This window comes from Lissotriton helveticus, chromosome 3_1 (genome assembly GCF_964261635.1).
Source record: "Lissotriton helveticus chromosome 3_1, aLisHel1.1, whole genome shotgun sequence".
NCBI classification, from domain to species: domain Eukaryota; kingdom Metazoa; phylum Chordata; class Amphibia; order Caudata; family Salamandridae; genus Lissotriton; species Lissotriton helveticus.
The window spans coordinates 1,001,602,836-1,001,627,070 of NC_136061.1; the positions used below are offsets into that span (position 1 = coordinate 1,001,602,836).

Here is a 24,235-nt window from a genome sequence, read left to right on the forward strand (position 1 = left end):
TTCCTGCATCCGACTACTGACATATGCCCGTTGGCATAGGTGGGCTCTGCAGTGGGACCTGATGTTCCAGTGGACACAGCATCAGGGGAGTCTGTTCAACATGGTCCAGATCTCAGAGAAAACTGCAAAAGACCTGCAGTAATGGCTGATGAACTGTGGTTAGGTCAGTGGCAGACCCTGCCCCAGCCAGAGCTGACCGTAGTGACAAGCGTGTCACCCTTTGGTGGCCACCTGAGAGAGGTGAAGTTAGAAGACTTTGGTCTCTGGCCTAGTCAGGGCTCTATGTCAACCTGTTGGAACGTTGGGCGATTAGATTAGCATTGAATACCTTTCTTCCCTTCTTAAGGGAAAGGCTGGTGCAGGTGTTCACGGACATCACCACCACTATGTTGTACTTCAGCAAGCAGGGTAGGGGTGATGTTGTGAACCCTTCGTCGAGAGGCCCTGCTTCTCTAGACATGGCTGGAACATCAGGGCATTTTCCTGCTGATTCATCACCTGGCGGGCTTTCGGATTGAAACCAGTCCCAGGATGCTTGTTTCCAGTCCAGGGAAGACATGGCTTAGCAGTTCGGGCTGGACTGTTCCCATGATGCACAGGGTCAAGTCTGTTGCATGTAGCAGTGTCTGAACGGGGTTGGTGAAGTGAGCTAAAGAACAATGATGGATTCAACCCAGATCTGTGACAGGTGGTGAGTGTCTGAAAAGTTTCAGCGCTCCGTCCCTCATCTCCTTGTGTGGGCTTTCTGAACACCAGGGCGGATGAACTAATCTGTCGCTGCCTAGCGAATCACAGATGGTGTCTCCATCCGGGGGTAGTGTAAGGTCTCATTCAAGAATGCGGAGAGCCTTGGTTTGATCGGTTTGCCACCACTGAGGGCATGTAATGTCCGGAGTTCTGCATGCTGAAGTTTCCAAGGCAGGTCTCACTCAGAGACGCTTTTCATCTCAAGTAGTGCTCTGGTCTCCTGTACAACTTTCTGCCGATAATACTCCTGTCCAGAGTTCTCGAGGCGATCAGGAACAAGTAATTGGGCACGGAGAATCTGGTTTCCTGAGCTCATGAGTATAAGCATTGGTCCTCCGGTCAGGCTGCATCTTCGGGAGCGTCTCCTGTCAGAGTATTGGGGGAGGGTTCTCCACCCGAACCTGCATACCCTCCACCTTCATGCATGGAGATTGAGCGTCGACAATTTACATTATTCAACCTTCCTCTCAAAGTCTGGATTGTTTTTCTGGCAGTCAGGCGACCCTTCACCAAGACACTATATGTCTGCCATTGGGACACATTTATGGCATGGTGTGCATCTAAGAACATCAGCCCTCTCTCTGCACCCCTCTCTCAAGACTTGTTATTTGTTCTGTCATTGGCCCAACAGGGCTCTTCTCTGGGCACAGTTGAAGGTTGTCTGTCAGCCATTTCAGCATTTTTGTGGTTACCAGACCAGCCTGCTTTGTTCAAGTCACCCATTGTGACTTCAACACGTTTCGTCTTATTCATCATGCCCCAGTGGGAATTAAATCTAGTCTTGATCTTTTTAATATGCATTCCCTTCAAGCTGCTGCACAACTGTCCACTCTTTTTGCTAATCATTAAGATGGCTTTCCTAGTGGTCATAACATCGGCCAGGAAGGTCAGCAAAGTGCAGGCACTGCTCACCCTCCTTAAACCACCTTCTACCCAGATAAACTGGTTCTTCAAACATGTGATTCCTTCCTTCCAAAGGTAGTGACACCTTTTTATGTAGGCCAAAACATCACCTTGCCCACCTCCGCCCCACCCTTCTAAAGAGGAGAAGAGACTTCACTGCCTGGACCCAGAAAGAGTGTTGTCGTTCTACATTGACCATCCTCAAGAGGTTAGGATGGACGATCAATTCTCCGTAGAGCATGTTGGAGCCAAGAAAGGGAAGGCTGTGAAGAAATGGGCCATCTTAAGATGGATAGTGCTTTGCATAAAGATCTTCTACTCATTGGCCAAGAAGCAACCCTCTGATGTATTGCGTGCACATTCTACAAGAGCCAAGGCTGCGACCATTGCATTAGCTCACAGAGTTCCTGTCCTGGATGTCTGGATATCTGTCAGACTGCTACGTGGGCATCTCTGTTCACGTTTGCAAAGCACTACTCTGGATGGTCAGGTCTGTCGTGAAAGACACTTTGCCTGTTTGGTCCTGCATGACTTTTTGGTCTAAAATATGTTTCGCAGACCCACCTCCAGGGAAATATTGATTGGGTATCTATTCTAAGGTAAAGAATCTGCTCCTAGAAGTCTCTATGAGATGAATGAGTTACTATAGGTAAGACCTGATCTGGTAGAAACCCTTATCTAGTAGCAGATTCCTTACCGACCATCCTGCCCTCTTTGTTCTGAGATTACAGTGTAAGGTCACCCTTCTAAGGGCCTAAGAACTGTACGCCAGTGTGCCTCTTGCCTCCGTGCTTCTGGCATGAAAAGTCTTGAAAAGCACGCTGGGGTTGCGCCTACATAGGCACAGCACACGTCACTCCCGACGCAGATGATGCTGATTTGGAGCCAAATTACACAACCTACTGGCGCACAGGGGAACTGCTTTAACATTTCTAGACCCAGTCTTATGCCTGGGGAGTATTCTAAGGTTTGGGGTCTGTGGCTAGATAACCAGATAATGCATTACCGAAGGTAAGTAACTTGTTCATCTAGTCATGCTCGGGCGTAAGTTGTTTTTACATAGCACACCTTTTGTGATTATCTGCCTTTAATAAACTTGCTTCAGTCCACTCCATCCATCACTTGAAATATAGATGAGAAGTTAGCTTTTGTGCAACACCCTAGCGTGAAAATCTAATGAGAACTTTGAATAAAAAGAGGTTTTGGGTTCTGGCTACCAGCTCAGGGAAATCTTTTTAGATCCAATCAGTTGATGACTGAGTATGCTAAGCAAACACCTGCCAGGCTCCAAAACCACTGTTACAGGGATCACTGTGTGTGTGGTGTCTGAAAAAAATCAGATCACGAGACACAGCTATATTTGTATACCGTCTCTGAACGCAGCTTTGCTTCTGAACTTCCACATTGAAATCCACATAACAATGTAGGCTTCCTCCTTGGAAGCATCTTTTTTTATTCGAATGAAATGGATCTGGAGCGTGCATATTAAAAATGTACAACCCTTTTCTTTTTGCCGTTCACCCTATCCTGTTCGTATGCTGTACATGCAGACCTGTTCAGTCGAACTTTACTACCCACGCTTATAGCATAAGGAAGACATCCATCTACATGAGAGCTTTTCCATTTGATATAACTTGAAAGGTTTGAAGAATCTGTTCCTTTGGTCCAGCGACCCTGATGTGCATCATACTTGGAAATCACCCTGCAGCCCTTTCATGACCTCGATGCTTTTTATAGTGCTTCATAGAATGGGCAGAAGTACAGTCTTCTATCTAAGTAGAGAATTTGATGGAGGTTTTAAGTTTGATATGATACTATTCTATTGCTCATGTTTATTCCCCGTTCCTTTTTATCTTAGATAGTGCTTTATGCATAGTGTGATATTAAGTTGGCCATTGCATACTATTTAGCCAGAAAGTAGAGTTTTGAAAAAACAAACACCTCTGTGTTCCATTAAGTTGCTGTACGATAGGCGAAGTGGTCCTAAAGAAAAGTATCTCTAAGTGTAGTCACCACTGGCATAATTCACATGACTGTTTTACCGCAACACTACTTTTGGATAAACTGCAGGGATCTGCAAAATAGCCGAAGATACCCTGTGCACTCCTGTTGTAAGAATAACAGAGGTTCTCTGTAGTCATTCGTGACTGGTTCCTTTTCAGCCATCAATTACTTGCTAAGGCGCAAGAAATTGCTGCTTGCCTTCTGTGAACAGCAAGCAATGTATAGGGGGAATCAACAAAACCTGGAATTGAGATTTAGTAATGGAGTTCTAAGAATGTTGTTGAATTGTCAGAGAAACACATAATTGTACTGATTTATAAGTAGTGCTTGGAATGTATATTATAAAAACACGCATTAGCAGAGCCAAGACTTCTGGCTTGCAGTTTCAGTTCTGACTAAAATATTTAACAAAAGCCTGCTGCAGTGAAACTAAACAAAATAACAACCCATTACTTTCTGTATGCAGTGCACCTGTGAGATACAAATGTTAAGTGAATTGATTCAGTTTTCTTTTGAAGTTATAAAATGGTCCCTCATTTAGGACAGTGCACGCACTTGATGGGAGGCAGAATGGTCAACCAAACAGCCAATAGCATGAAGAGACAGTAATACTTATCTGGAAAGCGCCAAAGCTCTTTTTGTGTCTATTTTAAAGAGTTGGTATCAATAAGACTTTGCAGAGAGCTGTGCTGTCAAGCCAGACCAAACAAACAATGACATCCTGGCATCTGCGCAAGAAGCATTACATCTAAAAGTTAAAAAAATATATGCATTCTAACGGTTGATTTTGCACACAATGTGTATTTATGCATGACATTACTAACACTTTGTAGTGAAGACTGGGAATGGGGCTGCCTGCTGTGAAATTTGTTATCGAGGTGGGCAGAGCATCAGTGTCCATATTCATCTCATTGGGCCTTTACTCATGGTCCATTTTGTGAAGAGTAGCATGCTATGCGTTCTCAGAAATCACTTAGTGCTTCATCTGGCATATGAAATACTACAGTAGCTGCAATAGCAATGCAAGGGCTTGGTTGAACCCGATTGGGTTTGAATCACGGTTGACCTTGTTCTTTTGTTGGTGAGTCCTCGGACCTCGGTCCCAGGATCTCACTCTCCCAGAGTGCTCTGCGGCGCTCTCCTCGTCCCGAAGCCTGCCAGCCCTTCACCGCAGGGTTCGAGCCCTCCTGAGCCTGCTGGTGTCCTCATCCCGCCGCAGTGTGTCTGGTAGTTTGTGCTCTACAACCCCTATTCGGTGCCCGTTTTCACTTTATTTCGCTTGTTTTAGTAGGATTTGTAGTTAGGGAAGCTTTGCCCTCTGTGCCCCGCTGTCTGTTTTGCCTTCTCTACCACGTGCCCCCTGTTCTGTAGTAGGGGATCTCTGTTCTAGTCATAATCTAGTGAATAGTCCCACCCATGTGCGGGGACCCCGGAGCAATCAAAAATAATCTCTTAAGCTGTCTTCTTTGCAGTCCTGCATAGACACTTAAGAGAAAATCAAAGACAAATAATGCAGCCTATAATTACAAGGCTACACTGGCCAGTACTTCAACTTAAAGTGAAAAGGATAGCCAAATAAAATCAAATTTTACACATATTGCCAAGTTTCACCCATAGAGAAACTTCGCTTCACCAAAATCCTTGAAATGATAGAGAGGAAGGGTTGGACAGACAAGCCCCCATAGACTGCCATTATGTGTCTGGAAAAGGGATACCGTGCCTTTAAGGAACTCTCCAGAGATCCTCTATATCCCAGGATGCACAGCCAAAGTCCTTTTACTTTCAGTACTTTTTTCCGGCTCCTGCTAGGTGGGCCTTCTGGGCATGGAGGGACTCAGTCATCATCCTCTGCCCGTGCTTTGGCCCGTGGGGGGGCTCCCCAGTCACGAAAAGGCCCAGAAAAGGCACAGATCCCGGTCAACGTCGATAGCTTCGACGTCTGCGTTGAGAGGTATGACCACCATCTGCTCTCCGTCGACCCAGGGCTCTGGGTCCAAGCGGCGTCCCGCTCGACATCGAGGGGCAGGACGTCGAGACCTTGGACGAGGTCGACGTCGAGGACTTCACCGGCGTCGACACACCATTGACGTCGAGATGAGTCCAGGAGGCGGTGGCGTTCGCCGTCAAGGCTGTACCGCCGTTCAACATCGACACAACGGTCGACGTCGAAGAGAAGACATTCGACGTCGAGGAGTGCGTCGACGTCTAGAAGATCGACGTCGAGAAGTAGAAAGTCGAAGAGGTCGACGTCGAGGAAGGAAAAATCGACGTCGAGGAGACATTCAAGGACCAGGACAGTGTCCCCGGCCTCAGTGGTCAGTCTGTCTTTATCGGCGAGCTCCCGGTCGCGGTGGCGCCGGCGCTCGGCCAAAAAGAGGTCTGCCTCCAGAACATCTTCTTTGAGGCCTGCTCAGAAGAAGAGGAGAGTGGTGAGGTCATCGGAATCGGAGTATTCACGGACCTACTCCCCTTCTAGGCCCAGGACGCCTACACCTCCACCGCTGCTTCCGAGGATGCCTCCTCCGCAGCTTCCTCCTCCTCCAGCAACGATTCCTCCTCCTCCTCGTCCTCCTCCTCCACTTTGACCGCCTCCTACACCGCCCCTGCCTCCTCTTCCACTGCCTCCCCGACCTCCACAACCTCGGCCTGAGGTTCCGGTTCCAACTCCTCCGCTTCTGCCTCCTCTAAGACCGGCAGCTCCGGCGAAGCCCAGGAGATCTAGATCATGGTCTAGAGGAAGGGATCGCACTCGCAGTAGACACCGCTCCTCCACAAGGTCTCGTCACCGCCATCGGAGAGACAGGTCGTGGTCCCGGTACACGGGCTCTTTGAGTGACCGGAGGTATTCTCAAACATTATCGGATTCCCCTCCTACGAGGGTGTCATCTGTGGACAACATCGTGATGTTTCAGGAGGTGCTGCTGAGGGGGGCAGCAAAGTTAGGGATCACATTGACGGTACCCACACCATCTACCTCTGTGATCTTTGAGTCTTTGCACAAACAGCATCGTTGTTGCCCTTGGTGCCAGGACTGGAGGAATCGGCCATGGAGCTGTTTCTGACCCCGGCTTCGGTGAAGTCGACTCCATCTCGGCTGCAAAAGAAGTACAGGCCCCCGGATTCTGATCCGGCGTTCTTGAGGTCAGATCCTGTACCGGATTCTGTCATCGTGACAGCAGCCAAGAAACAGCATGCTACTACTCCGTCTTCTACGGTGTCTCTGGACAAGGAGAGCCGTGAGATGGATTCAGCCGGACGGAAGGTTTGCGGTACGGCTGCCACATCAATGAAAGCGGCGAGTGCCTCGACGCTCTTGGGTCGCTATGACCGTGCTTTGTTGGAGTCTCTGCAACAGTTTATCGAGCTCCTCCCGAGGGATAGGAGGGAAGATTTCCAGGAGCTATTGAACGAGGGCATGATGGTCTCCAATCAAGTCATCAGCTCTGCGGTGGACGCCTCTCCTCTGACGGCTCATGGTTATTGCCATGGCATTAATGTAGGATGCCATTCCTGGTTGCGCCTTACCTCTCTCAAACCGGAGGCGCAGCAGAGAGTCGCAAATTTGCCCTTCTCTGGATTGACCCTCTTCGGGACGCATGCGGATGAGATGGCCCGCATGAAGGCGGAAGTAGAGACATTGAAGGCCGTTGGTTTGGAGAAACCAAAGGAACAACGGAAGTCCTTCTGTCCGTTCCAGAGGAGATATGGTTCCCAGAAGCGAGGACAAGGTCGTCAAGCTGGCCAGCAGCAACAGCAGCAGCAGTACCAGCGGCACCTTTCCAGAAGCGTCAGAGGGGCAGAGGCGGCCAGCAGTCCTCCTCGGCGAACAAGGGCCCGGCTAGGTCTAAGCCCTGAGGTGCTACTTCCACCTCGTCTGTTACCCGCTCCGGTGGGGGGGAAGCATGCAAAATTACCTGGCAGAGTGGAGAAAAATTACTCAGGACAAGTGGGTGCTGAATATTTTTTGCAATGGATACAGTCTTCGTTTTGTCAGCCCTTCTCCAGCAATTCCACCGGTTCGCTTGCAGTTCCAGCTGCGCGCGCTCCAAGCGGAGGTCGATACCCTGTTAAGAAAAAGGTGCGACTAAAGACGTCCCTTTGTCTCAAAGGGGAAAGGGCCTTTACTCCCGGTTCTTCCTGGTGCGCAAGAAGGACAAAAACGAGTTCTGGCCCATTCTGGATTTGCATGCTGTCTTTGCACCAGATTTATCCTCAGCTACAAAGAGGAGACTGGCATTGCGCAATAGATCTACAGGATGCGTACTTCCATGTGCCCATTGCAGGAAAACACTGTAAGTTCCTGCGGTTTCTATTCGGCGCCAATCACTATCAGTACACCGTACTACCGTTTGGACTGAAGTCTGCACCCAGGAATTTTTCAAAGTGCATGGCGGTGGTGGCAGAAAGAACAAGGTGTTTGTCTACCCGTACCTAGACGACTGGTTGATCAAAGCCTCCACCTTCCAGGAAACGCAATTGCAATTCAACAGGACGGCCGTTCTGTTGAACCAACTGGGGTTGCACTTAAACATGTCCAAGTCTGTTCCGACTCCTGTCCAGTGCCTACAGTACTTGGGAGCCTCCATCGATACTCTTTCAGCAAGCGTGTCTCCTTCGAAGGAGCGACGCTTATCGATCCTTCGGAAGGCTCAGGCTCTCATAGCTGTTTCATCTACGACAGTGAGGACGGTGTCTTCTCTACTGGGGTCGATGACCTCTTGCATCTTCCTCATGCCACACGCACGCCTCCACATGAGGCCGCTGCAGGAATGTCTGGAGGATCAGTGGGACCAGAAGCGGGGGAGCTGGGACGACCGGATCCGGCTGTCCCTTCACGCTCAACAGTCCTGAGATGGTGGTGCTCAGCAGAGAATCTCCTCAAAGGGGTTCCATTACACAAGGACATTCCCATTCAGACTATCGTCACGGATGCTTCTCTCCACGGCTGGGGAGCGCATCCAGACCATCTACAGATCCAGGGAACGTGGCCCCCAGCGGAATCCACGTATCGCATCAATTTCCTGGAACTCAGTGCTGTTCACTTGGCACTGAAGGCCTTTCATCCGTCCTTCCAGACCAACTCCTTGCTTGTACAGACGGACAATACGACCACAATGTATTACTTCAACAAGCAGGGGGGCTCGAGATCGCGCACACTGTCACAAGAAGCACCGGCGATCTGGCACTGGCTGCTAGCCAGGGGACTAATGATAACGGTTACCCATCTGCCAGGTGTGCAGAATGCTCAGGCGGACGCACTCAGCAGGCTGGTGCAAGAAAACCACGAGTGGGTTCTAAACGACGAAGTGCTAGGAAACATCTTCGACGTAGATCTGTTCACCACCGCCGAAAACAGAAAATGCAGAGACTTCGCCTCCAGGTATTACCAACCGGGGACTCTGGGGAACGTGCTATGGATCAGCTGGTCGAAAGCTTTCTGTACGCTTTTCCACCCATTCCCCTGATTCTGGCGGTACTCATCAAGCTGTCTCAGTCCAGAGCACAGATGATCCTCATTGCTCCGGAGTGGCTCAGACCGTGGTGGTTCACGGACCTGCTTCACAGGTCTCTCCTACCCCACCTGCGGCTGCCGTGTCGGCCGGACCTTCTCACGAAGTCCCGGGGCCAGATGGTGCACCCCAACCTCTCCTCGTTGAGTTTGGAGGTATGGCTCCTGAGATAGTGCAATATGGACACCTGAATCTGCCTGACGATTGCATGAATATACTCAAGGAGGCTAAGCGACCTTCCACTAGGACTTCCTATGCCTACAAGTGGAAGAGGTTCTGCATCTGGTGCACTTCCAAGAACTATGATCCGACAACCTGCCAGGAAGATGTAATTCTTCCATACCTTTTGCATTTGTCTCAGTCTGGCCTTAATTTTCATTCTATTAAGGTTCACCTCGCAGCATTAACTGTGTATAGAAAATGCCCTTCACAGACATCCTTCTTTCAGATCCCCGTGATGAAAGATTTTTTGGAAGGATTGAAGAAAGTGTTTCCTCTTGTTCGGCGTCCTTTGCCTTCATGGGAGCTGAATGTGGTGCTGTCCAGGTTGATGAAGGAACCTTTTGAACCTATTCATAAGGCTTCACTGCAGCACTTATCGTGGAAGGCGGCTTTCCTCGTGGCCATTACATCGACCCACAGGGTGAGTGAAATTCAGGCATTGCGTTGCCAAGAACCTTATACTGTATTTCATGCTGCTAAGGTTGTGATGCGTACTCACCCTAAGTTCCTTCCTAAGGTGATTTCTGATTTCGATGTCAGTCAGACTATAACTTTACCTAAGTTTTTCCAAAATCCTTCCACTCCAGCGGAAAGGTCTCTGCATTCCCTGGATGTCAGAAGGGTGTTGAAATTCTACTTGGATAAGACCATGGACATTCGTAGGTCAGACCAATTGTTTGTCAATTATGGGTCGGTCAGGACTGGTCTTGCCACCTCAAAACAGTCCATCTCGAGGTGGATTGTGTCCTGTATCCAGTCATGTTATCAGAAAGCTAACAAAACCTTAGGGGGTAAACCAAAGACTCATTCTACCAGGGGCAAAGCAGCGACAACGGCTTTGCTACGTAATGTTCCCATTGCAGATATCTGTAGGGCTGCCACGTGGAAGTCGGTCCATACCTTTGCTAAGCACTACTGTCTGGACTCTGATGCCAGGGCAGATGCTCAGGTTGGACAGGCTTCGTTGACAAATCTGTTTGCACAGTAGTGATGTTGTTTTTTTCCTCCATCGCCGGATTGGTTGTTGGGATGGGCTTGCCATTCTATTTACTAGATTATGACTATACACAGAGATCCCCTACTACAGAAGGAGTTGTTTCTTACCTGTAACTCCAGTTCTGTAGTAGGGGTATCTCTGTTATACTCATAAGCTCCCGCCCTCCTCCCCGGTGGAGAAAATGATGTTTGCTACAGGCCTTGCTTTATACACCTTCAAAAAGAACTGAAAGTAAAAGGACTTTGGCTGTGCATCCTGGGATACCGAGGGTCTCTGGGGAGTTCCTTAAAGGCACGTTATCCCTTTTCCAGACACATAATGAGACCTCACGGTGATATGTGCGCTATATAAGAACGTTTGACATTGACATCGACATAATGGCAGCCTATGGGGGCTTGTCTGTCCAACCCTTCCTCTCTATCATTTCAAGGATTTTGGTGAAGGGAAGTTTCTCTATGGGTGAAACTTGGCAATATGTGTAAAATGTGATTTTATTTGGCTTTCCTTTTCACTTTCCGTTCCCAGCTAAGGTCATCGAGAAGGTAGTCAACATCCAGCTCTCCCGCTACCTCGAAGACAACCGCATCCTGGACCCCTCCCAGTCAGGATTCTGCAGCAACCACAGCACCGAGACCGCCCTCATTGCCGCCACAGACGACATCAGGATCCTACTGGACAACGGCAAGACTGCGGCCCTCATCCTTCTGGACCTCTCCGCCGCCTTCAACACCGTCTGCCACCGCACACTACGCACACGAATACACGACGCAGGGATCCGAGACAAGGCTCTGGACTGGACCTCCTCGTTCCTCTCCGGCAGAACCCAGAGAGTCCGCCTCCCCCGTTCCGATCCGAAGCCTGCGAGATCATCTGCGGCGTCCCACAAGGATCCTCCCTCAGCCCGACGCTGTTCAACGTCTACGTGGCGCCTCTCGCACGCATCGCCCGACATCACTACCTCAACATAATCTCCTACGCCGACGACACGCAACTGATCATCTACCTCACCAAGGACCCCCTCACCGCCAAATCCAACCTCCACCAGGGAATGAAGGCCGTCGCCGACTGGATGGAGGATAGCCGCCTTAAGCTGAACACAGACAAGACTGAGATCCTCATCCTCGGGCCCACCCTCTCCGCATGGGACGACTCCTGGTGGCCCGCATCGCTGGAGACACCCCCCGCACCTACCAACCACGCACACAACCTGGGAGTCATCCTCAACTCGAAACTCACCATGACCAAACAAGTCAATGCTGTCTCCTCCACCTGCTTCAACTCCCTCCGTATGTTCCGCAAGATCTACAGATGGATCCCGACAGACACAAGGAAAACAGTCACCCAGGCCCTAGTCAGTAGCAGACTCGACTACGGAAACGCCCTCTACGCCGGAGCCCCGACCAAGCTCATCAACAGACTGCAAAGAATCCAGAATGCCTCTGCACGCCTGATCCTCGACGTCTTGCGCCGCGACCACATCACCCTTCACCTGAGGAACCTGCACTGGCTCCCCATCAACTAAAGAATCTCCTTCAAGCTCCTGATCCACGCACACAAGGCACTCCACAAGACCGGCCCAGACTATCTCAACAGTTGGCTCTCCTTCTACGTACCCAACAGGAATCTCCGCTCCGCAGACCTCTCCCTGGCCACCGTCCCACGCATCTGTAGAACCACAGCCGGAGGCAGATCCTTCTCTCACCGCACCGCCAAGACCTGGAACACCCTCCCCCTCAACCTATGACAAACCGAAGACCTTATAACCTTCAGGAGACGACTCCAGACCTGGCTGTTCGACCAGTAACAACAGCACCCACCCCCCTCCCCCCACTCCCCTCTCTCAGCGGCTTGAAATCCTTGCGGGTAAGTAGTGCGCTTTACATGACCGGTTTCAGAATAACATCCACAGTTCAAATGTGCTCAGATACCCTGGTGCATTGTAGCTCTGTGTAATAAGCACTTTACTTTTTTTTTTATTATTTGCTGAAGACAATATAGGCTATTGTTACAAAATGTGACCACTTTCTTTAATTCCGTTTATTAAAACTACTCTCGTGAACCTTCCTCATGCTAGGTTTGATATAAAACATGCAAATAAAAATGGAATGGAATGTTCTCTAAACATCAAGATAACATGATGAATCTTCTGGATGTATTCTCTGGTGAAAACTTACTTCCTCTAATTGAAACTTGTTCAGAACATTAATTTAACATAAAATAAAAAATGAATGAGTGTTTGGGTTTTGCCATTCTAAATTTCTTTTTCTTTATTTACTTGCAGAATAAACAACCGTTGCAACAAAGCGATGGTGCTTTGTCATTTGCTGAGTGTATGCAACTTTTAGCAGACTCATTCCCATTTGTCATTGAGGAAGAGGTAAATCTTACTAAAGTTTAGAACACTAACAATAAAAAAATAATCTAACTTGTTATATTTGCTTTCTAGTATTGGAATGAGATTTCTACAACTTTTCTGTTTTGTCCGTGTAGCCTCGCTAACATTATGAGTCTGCTTCCAACAAAGGTAGCAATGTGAGAGAGTATATGTCGGACCAACATTGGCATAGAGAGGGTACCTGAAATTGCCAGCTGGCGGTAAAAGTCCTTAAGCGTTTTATGGGCACATGCATCAAAGTTTAATTTTGCGATTACCAAATAGCGATTTTTTTCCCCCCTCAAAATCGCTCTTTGGTAATCGCAAAATACAATGCAACAAAACAGAGAGCAAATAGTGATTCTCTAATTGTGAATCCTTAAGAATCGCAAATGCAATTAGGGAATCGCTATTTGCAATTATGACTCCATTCTTTCCTATGGGCCTCAAGGCCCATTGGTGAGAATGGTCTTGCATTAGCTAAATTTCGATTACCTAATTGGTAATGGTAAATTAGGTAATGCCCGGGTGCCTAAGGCCCCCCTAAAAAAAAGTGGCACATGTAAGGCACACACAGGCCCTCTATGGGCTTTATTAGTTTGACCAGAGGGGTGATGTATAGATTGAAAAGGGTGGTGCTTAGTGACGAGCCCTGCGGTACCCCACAGGGCAAGCTGAATTGTTTTGACTTAAAGTTGCCCAAAGCCACATGGTTTCTTCTGTCAGTTAGAAAGTATGGTCAGAGCTGCGCCACGTATTCCTAACTCCATTAGTCGGTTGATTAAAATGGTGTGGTTGAACGTGTCAAAGGCCGCCGAGAGATCGAGTAAGATCAAGACGGCTTGACCGCCATTATCCATGATCCATCTGAGTTCCTCTGAGTTGGCAAGCAAGGCTGTTTCTGTGCTATGAGCCTTTATAAAACCATACTGGGAAAGATCCATCAAATTGTGATTGTCCATGCAAGCCACCGGTTCGTTATTTAGTGCTTTTTCAAGTAGTCTGGCCGTAAAAGGAATTCTGGAGATGGGCTTGTAACAACTCGGTTTCTGTGGATCACGATTGCTTTTTTTCAGTAGGGGCAGGATGGATGCCACCTTCCATTCGGCGGGTATATGTCCTGCACTGATCACTTTGTTCATAATAGATCAGCAGACTCAGTGAATGCAGTGTGGTGGGGCAAGAAGAATTTCCGCCGATTTCAGGTCTTAGTCAAATGAAAATTTGATCTCCTCCAGTTTACCCTTGGTTTGCAATGTTTGTCTGGGTTTTAGTGTAACCCACCTAACTGATATCACAATTTCCTCACCTCTATTTTGCTTTACAGATTATTATTGAATTGTCTCATTTTGTGTAGCTTGGATTAGCGAAGGAGTAAGTCATTCTGGATTTCAGGAGGATATTGTGGGCTTCATTACAAGTTGCACGGTACTAGCAGGATGCAGACTCTACATAGGTAATGGGGATTTGCAGGGAAGGGGGAAAAGATTCCCTGCCAAAGGAAAAAGCAATACATATCCTCCCCATGCTGAAAATAAATGCTCGGGTCAGGGACATGGCTTCCATTGGAGCTAAAGCTTCATGCGATTTTACTCATTGAAGTTACCAGATGGTAAAACTTGGTTCTTGGTTTTTTCCATCAACTGGAAAACTGGTGTGTGGAAACATCGGACTAGTGGTGATCAGGCGTGGCTATATCGCCAGGTGGGATACCTTTCCATCTGACTCTTAACGAGGGCCTACGAGGTTAAGCTCATTTTACATCTGGTGCGATTTCACTGGTCTGCTTACGGGACAAGCCAAAGTGAATAATATGCTGTCATAAAGGGGCAGTAGGCCCATTGTCAAATGTTAGAGTCAAATCTAAAATGTCTGATTCAATTCATGATAGTTCATTTTAGAATGTGTATGTCTGAGGGCATTAGCAGTTTCTTACTAGATCAATGGACTAGAAATAACACCATGTTAAAGACTTATGTGCATTTTTTGCTGTACATTAATAAGAGTTCAAGGATAGGAACGTGTTTTTTGGCGTGTGCAGAAGTGGTATTGCTCCGTGGTAGGTGAGTGCAACCCGTCCGCAGGCTCGTCTTTGTGTTGAGAATTTTTTTTCCTGTCCCATGTTTTTCGAGGAAGATTCTGTGGGTGATCAAGGGTGTCTGACATCACGCTGCTATATTATTAATTTGTAGGTTTTTTGGTTTTAAATAAGTTTTAATTGCAACATTTCAGTAACTTGGGTATTCGACAACGGTTACTGTTATTCATTTATAGTTGATGTTAAATGGCTGATTGAAAGTATGCTGGTCATTTTGTTTTACAGGAAAGCTTTTTGCATCATATTTTGCAGGCTCCTGCTAGCACGTTTCAACCATTGGTTCTCGATTCCTGTCCAGAAAGCGAGCCAGTCTTCATCACTCCTAATCAAACGGTCACAATTGATCCCGACCCCATTTTTCAGGATCCTCTTACTGTCGTGGAGGCTGCAATGAATGAAGTTGATCAAGTTTGGGAAGAACTTTTGTCCATTCCTGAGCTACAGGTAACTTAATTTCCATGAATATAAAATAAAAATGTCCACCGTTCATCTTGACACTTCTGTAAATTTGATTCTGATGGATGCTTCTACCTGCAGATTACTTACCTCTTGAATAATCCCAGGCGTCAGACTGCACCCGGAAACTTCAGAGCTCTCAAAGCATGTAGGGGTCATTGACACCATGTCGGCACTGACACCGGATGTGACATCCGGCAACACTAAAGAGTCCATATAGCGCTCATCCTGGCATATGAATGTCTGTTCCCTTATTTGCTGCACCTTTTGCACTGATCCAAAGCTCACTCTTCTAAAGTTTTCATGCCTCAGCGCTTCAAAATCCTTCTGTTTTTTTCAATTTTGTGCAGTGCTAAATAATCTCCCCCAAAGTGCACAGGCTTTACTTTAGGCCCTCGAGGTACTGAGAGGGACAGATGTCCATCACAGACCCTCACTCTATCTGCCTGCTTTTGGACCATGATGCCAAGTCAAGCGAGTCCTGCCGAAGTATGCAGGCTACAGCAATTAAAGAGAGGTAGAACAAGCTTTTCATGGTGCAGGTTCAGGAGGACAAACTTGGCCGGCATCGATCTTGGGCCTGCTCGAGTTCACCGATGTCATGCAGGGAGGACCTGGCCTGGCAGTTCAGGCTGGACTGTTCCCATTGGACACAGGGTCAAGACTGATTTACATATGGCTGGGTCCAAACTGGAATGGCATGGTGAGCAACAAAACGATGGATTTAGGCCCAGGTCTACGTACTGGGGTGAATGTATGACATTGTTCTGCATTCTTTCCATCAATTTCTTTTTTGCATTTGTCACCCTGAGTGGGACTGGTATGCCCAGACGTGGGTCCCGTGCTCTCCATGCCACTGGAGTCAAGCCATCCTGCCTGATGAGGGCTAAAAGCCCGAAACCGGCCTTAGGGTGCTTGTTTCCAGTCCAGGGAGGACCTGGCCGTGTAGTTCGGGCTGGACTGTTCCCATTGGGCGCAGGGTCAAGACTGATTTGCATATGGCTGGGTCCAAATTGGACTGGCATGGTGAGCAAAAAAGCATGGATTTAGGCCCAGATCTCTGTACTGGGGTGAATGTATGACATTGTTCTCCATTCTGTCCATCAATTGTTCTTTTTGCATGCTTTGTGGGCAAACCGAGGAAACACTTTTCCAAATGTGAGTCACCTCAGCACCATCTAACTCCCAAAGGATGGTCACCCTCTGAACTAGAGTTGGAGTCCTTACAGCCCTATGAACCGGCTGATTATACACTCTCCCCCCTCCCCCCGACCCTGCCCCCAGAGCCACTGGCCGCACCGGTCCAACTCGATAGGTTATTTGTGCTAATACCAGCATTTCCAACTTTCCCACCTCCTGGGTCATATCCAGTGGCATTCCTCAACGCTATGTTCAGACTTGTCTCCAGGGTGCAGACCCCTGTGGCATCCTCTCAGGCCCCATGGGATGGGACCTCGTGGCATTTCTGTGTTCATTCCATTTGCATTGGTCCTGGTGTCATTCAACCCGATCTGTCAGCCTCTGGCGCCATACCGCATCACTTCTGCTCTCTAGTGCAGCGCTATATAGCTCAGCTGACAGCACCGATCATAGCTCTAGCTTCGAGGCTGCAGATGCCATCTCCTCTGCTTTCCCGGCCACTGCTGGTGCCAATCTCGGTGCCTCTGCCACTGTAGGGCCCTTAAGATTAAGACCCAGTGCATCCTTCAGAAGAGCATAGGTCCAGATGGGAGACTTCGAGGCTTTTTAAGGAATAGAGATACGACAAAGAAGTTGTTCTTTCATCCGGTCAGCCCTAATACAAGTCTTTTGGGGCAGACATATACCTCCTTAGTATGCATGAGGCTAGACTGAATCTGGACACTACGGTCTCAGCGCTAGAGTCTACTGGCCTTACTTTTACAAGTGGATTTTCATTCTGACCCTCCTCCTCTGGAGGTCACATCCTTCCATTATGTGGTACGAAAAGCTGCAGAGGTGTTTGAACTTCCCCTTCAATTGACTGAGGTGAAGACAAATATCGTGTTTGAGGTTCTGCAGTGTTAAGGTCTCTTTTATGAACTACTCCTACTTTTTAATGACTCTTTGCTAGAACTGGTGCTTGCATTCTGAGAGAAACCTTTTTCCTGCAGCTGTAAGTAAGGTTAGTGGCAAGATATTATCGACCTGCCCCTTATGATTCGGCCCTCCTGTCAGCCCATTCAAAGCCTGAACGTTTGGTGATTCAGGCATCTTGCTCTTTGGGAAAGTTTTGCAACCCTTTGCTACTAACCCCTCTGACATGGGATCCAAGTGCCTAGAAGCATAGGGAAAGAAAATCTTCTTGGCTGACAGCATGGCTCTCAAGTCCCTGAACACATTGTGCCATCTTGCCATGTGTACACATGCTCTGTAGGGCATTGCTCCGTTCGTAATGTCTCATGTTCCTGAACACCTCAGATGGCATTTCACTGAGGTTGTCCGAGAATGGCAGTATATCCCCTGGCATTTAAATAAATCCGGACTGAACACTGCCAATTTGGTGACTTGGGCCTTGGGTCCTTTATCGTAGGCGGCCGGCCTGCTTGGTTACGTGCATCAAGGTTTTCCTCTGACATGCAGGCTACCCTTTTGGATCTTCCCTGCACGGCACCTGGCTCTTCAGTGATCAAGCGAGTTAGGCTTTCGAACACTTCAAGGCTAGCAGGGCGGCAGCTAGGTTCTACAGGCAGCTTCATAGCTTCGAAAGACTTTCCCTGGGGCTTCAATTTCAGCCAGTGACCAGCTCGGTTCCAGTAGCAGCAGCCTCAAAATCCCCTCTTCAGACGGAAAGAGGCAAAACTAAAGGAAGAGTTACTCTGCACTCTATTATTTCCTTCTCCTCCTCTTCATTTTTATTTGAAAGTTCAAAATGTTGACCTTAGCTCGGTCCAGCTAGTGTTGGAAATGGGAGACTGCATTGTGTCACTCGATTTGCAGGACGTTTATTTCATGTTTCAATCCTGCAGTTGCAGCGGAAATACCTGCATTTTGTGGTGGGTTCCATGCACTAACAGTTTACAGTAGTTCTGTTCAGCTTGACATTGGCACCCCATTTCTTTGCCAAGGTGAGGGCTTTGGTTGTGTACATCTCGGATAGTCGTGGATCCCATTATTCTCGTACCTGGACTTCTGGCTGATCTAGTACGGATTGCCAGAGATGGCGGTACACCATCTGCAGTCAACAGCTGCCTTGATGTTTGTAGGAAAGTGCCTCTTTTTGTATGGGGAGCCTGCACTTTTTGCTCCAAATGCTGATGGTTATGACTCCGATAGTGCACTGGAGTCTGCTGCCCAGACCCTACCACCCTATACTCTGTCCTAAAGCTGTTATGTTTGACTTGGTAATCCCAAATTGTGAAAAGGTTTACCCCCTTATAAGTCCCTAGTATATGGTACCAGGGCTACCCAGGGCTGCAGTACGGTGGTTTTATGCCACGCTAGGCGACCCATGAAATCTACTCACAGCAGGCCTGCCATTGCGGAATTCAGCAGTGGTTCAAACTCCACTGTGCTTCCACCATGTGTTGCACAGTCACCTAAACTGCTGTTATTGTATGTAAGGCACCCCAACAGTAGGCCTACTCAGCCCAGGAGGCAGGGTCCATTATATTAAAGGTGTGGACATATAAGTGCAAACCTGTTTGTCCCTATATTGGCATTCCCCATTGAAAACCACTATATATGTTAGTGGTCCATACGATAACGTGCTGCCAACCGGGCACTCTCGAGATTGGCAGCTCCTTTATGGTACCACTAAAATCTGTCATGTTTGGTATCAAACAAAGTGCCTTCTCACCCGTGACATGGTTCTCATGTCCTGGGTGACGTGGCCTGCATCCCGGTGGCATCTTGGAGGTTACCCCCTGGTTGCACCCAGCTGTACCGTGCTCTGGCTGACAAGCAATGTTGTCCCTCGTCTGCTGCTGCAAGGCGGGATTCTGACCTCTTGCCAGGCAGTGTGATCACTCCCAGGAGTCAGAATCAAAGGCTGGGCCAGAAGAAGGCCACACCTTCCTCCTCCCCAGCTGGCTAGTGAAAGAGCAGTGAGTTTCAAAGGCTGCCCTGCCTCTGATATGCTTCTGAGCTGTTCCCCGGGGGAAGAAACGGCCCTTTGCTTCCCCTAGGCATGCTTGCACCCAGGTAAGGAGGGAAAGTAGCTCTGCAGGAGGTGTACACCTCAAGAAGTCTGGCCACAACTATCGGGTGGGCAGCCTGGTCTGTATACCTGCAATTAAATTCTGCCATCTTTAGAAGGCAGAAATGGTGAGTTCTGGATAGAAAAGGTGACCTACAGTACCGGATGAGAACACCTCTGGGGCAGACTCGCTTCATGAACTAGCTACTAATTGGCTAATAGCTCCCACACCCCTTATTCAGCTCCCCTCCCCCCAATACCAGAACCTCAGATCTGAACAACTTACTTCAAAGAAGGACCAAGAGGAGAGCCATGTCGCCGACAACAGGACTTTGCCCGCCAGCACAAAGCAAAAGAGGGATACTTTGGTTCTGAGGCAACAGACTTGGAACTGAGTGAACGAATCTCGTCCTTGGCTAAAACTCAACACTTCTGAAGAGAGGGACTCTTGTGGAAGCCAGAAGCACCCTGAGTCTCCCCTGGACTAGTGGCACTAGTCCTCTGCAACCTGCAGGTAAAAACACTTGCCGGATCCAAAGAATCCTGATGCTCCAGATATAAAGAATCGCTGGCCATCGAGCCCTTCGAGGGTTTGCCCAAATCCAGGTGGTCCAGTGCATTGTGGGAGTTGTAGTCTCTCTTGCCCGAAGTTTCAGGTTGCTACATTACATCTCAGCCCAAAGAGGGTGTGTGGTGGGCTTCGTCAAGGGCTTTTTTGTCGCCTTGTCTGTGATACAAAGGGAGTGACTAATATTAATGTGTATCCTCATCTCCCTACTGTCTTCTCCCCTTTTTAAAGGGGTCTCCATTTAAGCCCCTGTTGACAATGTGCCTGTCCGCCATTCACACTTTTTTCCCCTGACAGACTAGTGTTACAAACCAGAGCTGCTTTCCACCCCAAGGTGCTTACCCCCTTTCACCTGAGTCAGTCCATCATCCTTCCATCTCTTTATGATATGCCCCATCCAACAAAAGAGGAGAAGTGACTGCATTGCCTGGATCCTAGGAGGGCAGCCAGTTTCTATGTTGACAGCACAAGAGACTTCAGAGTAGATAATAAGCTCTTTGTTATGAACTGTGGCAGTAGAAAAGACAAAGCGGTCCAGAAGCAGTCCACATTCTGCTGGATAAGTCTTTGTACCAAGATGTGCAACGCCTTTGCTAAAAAGAAACTGCCTGGGGGAATTAGGGCTCATTTGACTCGGGCCAAGTCAGCATTTTCAGCTCATGCAAGTGGGGTTCCTGCTACGGAGATATTCAAGGCAATCACATGTGTTTTCTTACACACCCTTACTATGCACTATACTTTGGACTCAGAGGTGCATGGGAAAGAGCATTATGCCAGATCTGTGCTGCAAGATTTCCTCATCTAATCAGCCATCGACCCAACTCGTTTCAGTACTGCTTGAAAATCTTTTCAACAGTTGAGGAATCTACAGGTAGAAGCTTCCATCAGAAGGAAGCTTTGCTTACTACGGTAATGATCTTTTTGCTGGATACTCCATATACCTGCATGTTCCTCACCAATTCCATCCACTTCCCCACTGATGCATGGTTATGCAGAGACAGTTTAATAAGGGTGCTATTAGTGCAATGCACTGCACTTTATTCAATGGATGTTGCTCAATCTATTCGTCTAAAGGCAGCAAAAAACGATGGAAACTAGCGTTGGTACACTGTGGGTGGGTGCTATATGAACTTGGCGCCGTCGCCAATGTGGAGTCCGCTCCCCCTATCGACATTGAGAGCATTTAAGTGTTTGGATCCAGTCTGACGCCTGGGATTATTTAACAGATGAGGAATCTGGAGTTTGATAGAGTATCAACCAGAGCAATTATTACTGGAGGTAAGTAACTTTTTCTTAGAATTGCTGTGAACGACTAGCTCATCATTCTTGATCTTACCAGGTATGTCGCTTCTTCACATATCGGGTTAGAGCAGTTTTGTAGTGCATTGTTCCTGCAGTCCTGGAAACATTAAAACTGATGCTGCAATGGTTGCCCATTAGGTCAACTGCCATGTTGTAACACGTGTTCCCAGGCATAGGATTATATTTAACGTTGCCTGTTTTGACTATCCATCAAATTTAGAACGTAGGCCTCTTGACATTTTCCAGGTGGTTCATATTAAGAATTTTTATTAGTGAAAGTGAAAGCAAGAATTCTCAAAGCCATACATTTTAGGGTAAAAACAGTCTTTATTAGATCATTACGTTTTTGTGTTAAACATCGACTTTCAGTAGGACCTTCTACATATTTTCTTTGCCATTTCCATTTATGACAATCTGTGTTGATGTAAGCCTACTTTAGTGTGTTGTCTTTCTCGGATTTCTTATACCTTCCACGTTTTCTTTCGCAAATTACTTTAATCGTTTTAGCATATGGTTAATTTTTGTTTAGGACTTGTTTTTACATTTCTGAGAGTTGTGGGCACCACAAAGCTGTACATCCTAACGGCCACAAGAGAAGCTTGCTCTGCCATCCAAGACTAAATAGCAGATATTATTGAACCATTGGCTGGTCATCTGAAAACTCATCGCTGTACTGCTTGCACGTCATCCAGACCTGCCTGAAGATGAACCCAACAGAGACAGAATTCCTTTTATTTGCCTAGAACAATGAACAGTATCAACGGAGACAATGGTCCCTAAGCAAGAAACGATGAATCCAGATAAATATAGACTAAATAGTTCTATATCATATGTCCAGCCGGACAATTTAATTTCCACTAAGAAGAATACATATAAAAATCAGTGTGATAAAAGTGGGACACCAGCCGGTGCCAAACTAACACACTCAAGGGAAAGGGGACAGGGGAAATTTCTAGGCAAATCTCAGGTGGTCTGAATATCATAAATCATAGACAGACAATGCAAACTATACACATATGCAACTGTTAAATCACATGATGGTTATGCATTTAGTGTATTTAAGGTCGACTACGTTTCGAACCCAATTAAAATACAAGGTTCATCCTCAGGACAACAATAAATTGCCTAATTAACACAATTATACATAGTGCCCACACTGTGGGATTATTTTGGCAATAGGATCAATCACGAACAAAATAAGAAGGGAAGGGAAACAAAAAACAAAAAAAGCAGATTAAAATAGTTGTAAGCATGTCAACCTATCTATGCTTGTAACCAATTATAGCCACATTGAAACACTGTCATACGAAGTCATGCAAAATTGTGCACGTGACCTTAAAATTCTGAGCAGTATACTTAAAGCCCTCAAGTGATATTAGCCATCTAATGACTGTACATGCAGAGGAAGTGAAGGGGATTGCGTAGGTGGTGACCTGCGATGGCGAGGGGGATTGAGTAAGTGGTAACAGGAGCGGTACAATAGCCAAGCAACCGTGTAGACATCAGGTTCGCATCCAAGAGTGAAACCATACCATTGCTGCGCAAGGAATGATTAATCCCGTAAGAATTGGGAGGGCGAAGGACAGAAAAGAAAGATGGGCAAAAGGGGCATGCAATTGTTTGCATTGAACACAGCTTACCACGGGACGCCGTATAGGCTTAGTAGTTACAATTATAGATTATGGCGTGTTGCCACACCTATGAAGAAACATAACACGGGATTAGCCAATAAGCAGGAGATACAAAAACACCATGCGGGCTAAAAGAATATTTTCTTACCCGGGAACCGCTATTGCGGTATCACAATGTCGGGCAGTTCTACAAGGAAGCAGAAGGACGTAGAGATAATTAACGATAAGCCCAGTGGGTACTGAAGGGGTGTAAGGATATAGGGACACGGCGAATTGGGCTTACCGTATCCAGTAAGGGTACAGGTCCTCAATGGGGATCCTTGTCCATCGTGGGAAACACCTCCCGATCAAAGAGAATTCATGTTGACGACGGAAATGGAGTTATTCCTGGTCACGTGATAACAGTATAGCCAATAGAGTTACAGGTTGGGAATGGCGGCCATATTAGCGTAGTTAAGAAGTAATGGTTAGAAAATTGAGAACGATCAGCCAAGGCTGAATGATGTAGGTACGAAGGGGAGTGGCTGTATTACTTCTGACCACTGTTGCGTGGCAAACCAAAAATGGGGGCCATAACAGGTAAATTGTATCAATTACCCCAATAAAATTACAGATAAAAATTGGCGGCCATATTAGTTAAGTAAGTGATGTGCAAAAATCGGCCAAGGCTGAGTGGTGCAGGGGAAGTGAAAAAAGGGAAGCATAGCGTTGACAATTAATCAAATGACAATATGACATATGGCCACTATTACAAAACAAGACCCTAATACAAGAGGACACATCATTATTTTAGTACATCATAGCAACACAGAATAAGATTTCTAGAAATCAAATTAATGAAGTCCAGTCCTCCATCCTGTTAAGGCCACTGTGAAGGCTTTTAGTCTTCAAAATCCAAGAGAGTTCTTCCTTATTGAGGAGACGTTGTAGATCCGCCCCACGAGGCGGCAACTTGATCAAGGAGATGATTGTCCACTTGAAATCCAACTCAGTATGTGAAAATTCAGTAAAATATTCAACCAAGGGGGCATTTGGAGTCTTGCAACGTATCCTACTCCTATGTTGACACATTCTCAATCTGGCCTTCTGGGTTGTCTGCCCTATGTAAATCTTTGCGCAAGGACAGATGATTGCATATATGGCATTTACACTATTGCAATTGGAAAACTGTTTCCGTACATGCTTAACATCATTGAAAACAAAATCTTTGCCCTCCACAATAGTGTCACACATTGAGCAATTACCACACTTAACATGCCCAGTCAGA

General features: G+C 47.3%; 1 protein-coding gene across 2 annotated transcripts in view; it reads left to right on the top strand.

The window, feature by feature from the left end:
• Positions 1-24,235, top strand: part of NFE2L2 (NFE2 like bZIP transcription factor 2) — a 172,370-nt gene that overhangs the window by 131,065 nt on the left and 17,070 nt on the right. Inside the window, exons 3-4 of one of the 2 annotated variants that reach the window (XM_078681515.1) lie at positions 12,665-12,760; positions 15,108-15,299. In XM_078681515.1, coding sequence (XP_078537641.1) covers positions 12,665-12,760; positions 15,108-15,299 — 288 coding nt within the window. Of the gene's footprint in view, positions 1-12,664; positions 12,761-15,080; positions 15,300-24,235 lie in introns of both variants that reach the window. The other variant, XM_078681514.1, reaches the window with a different exon arrangement.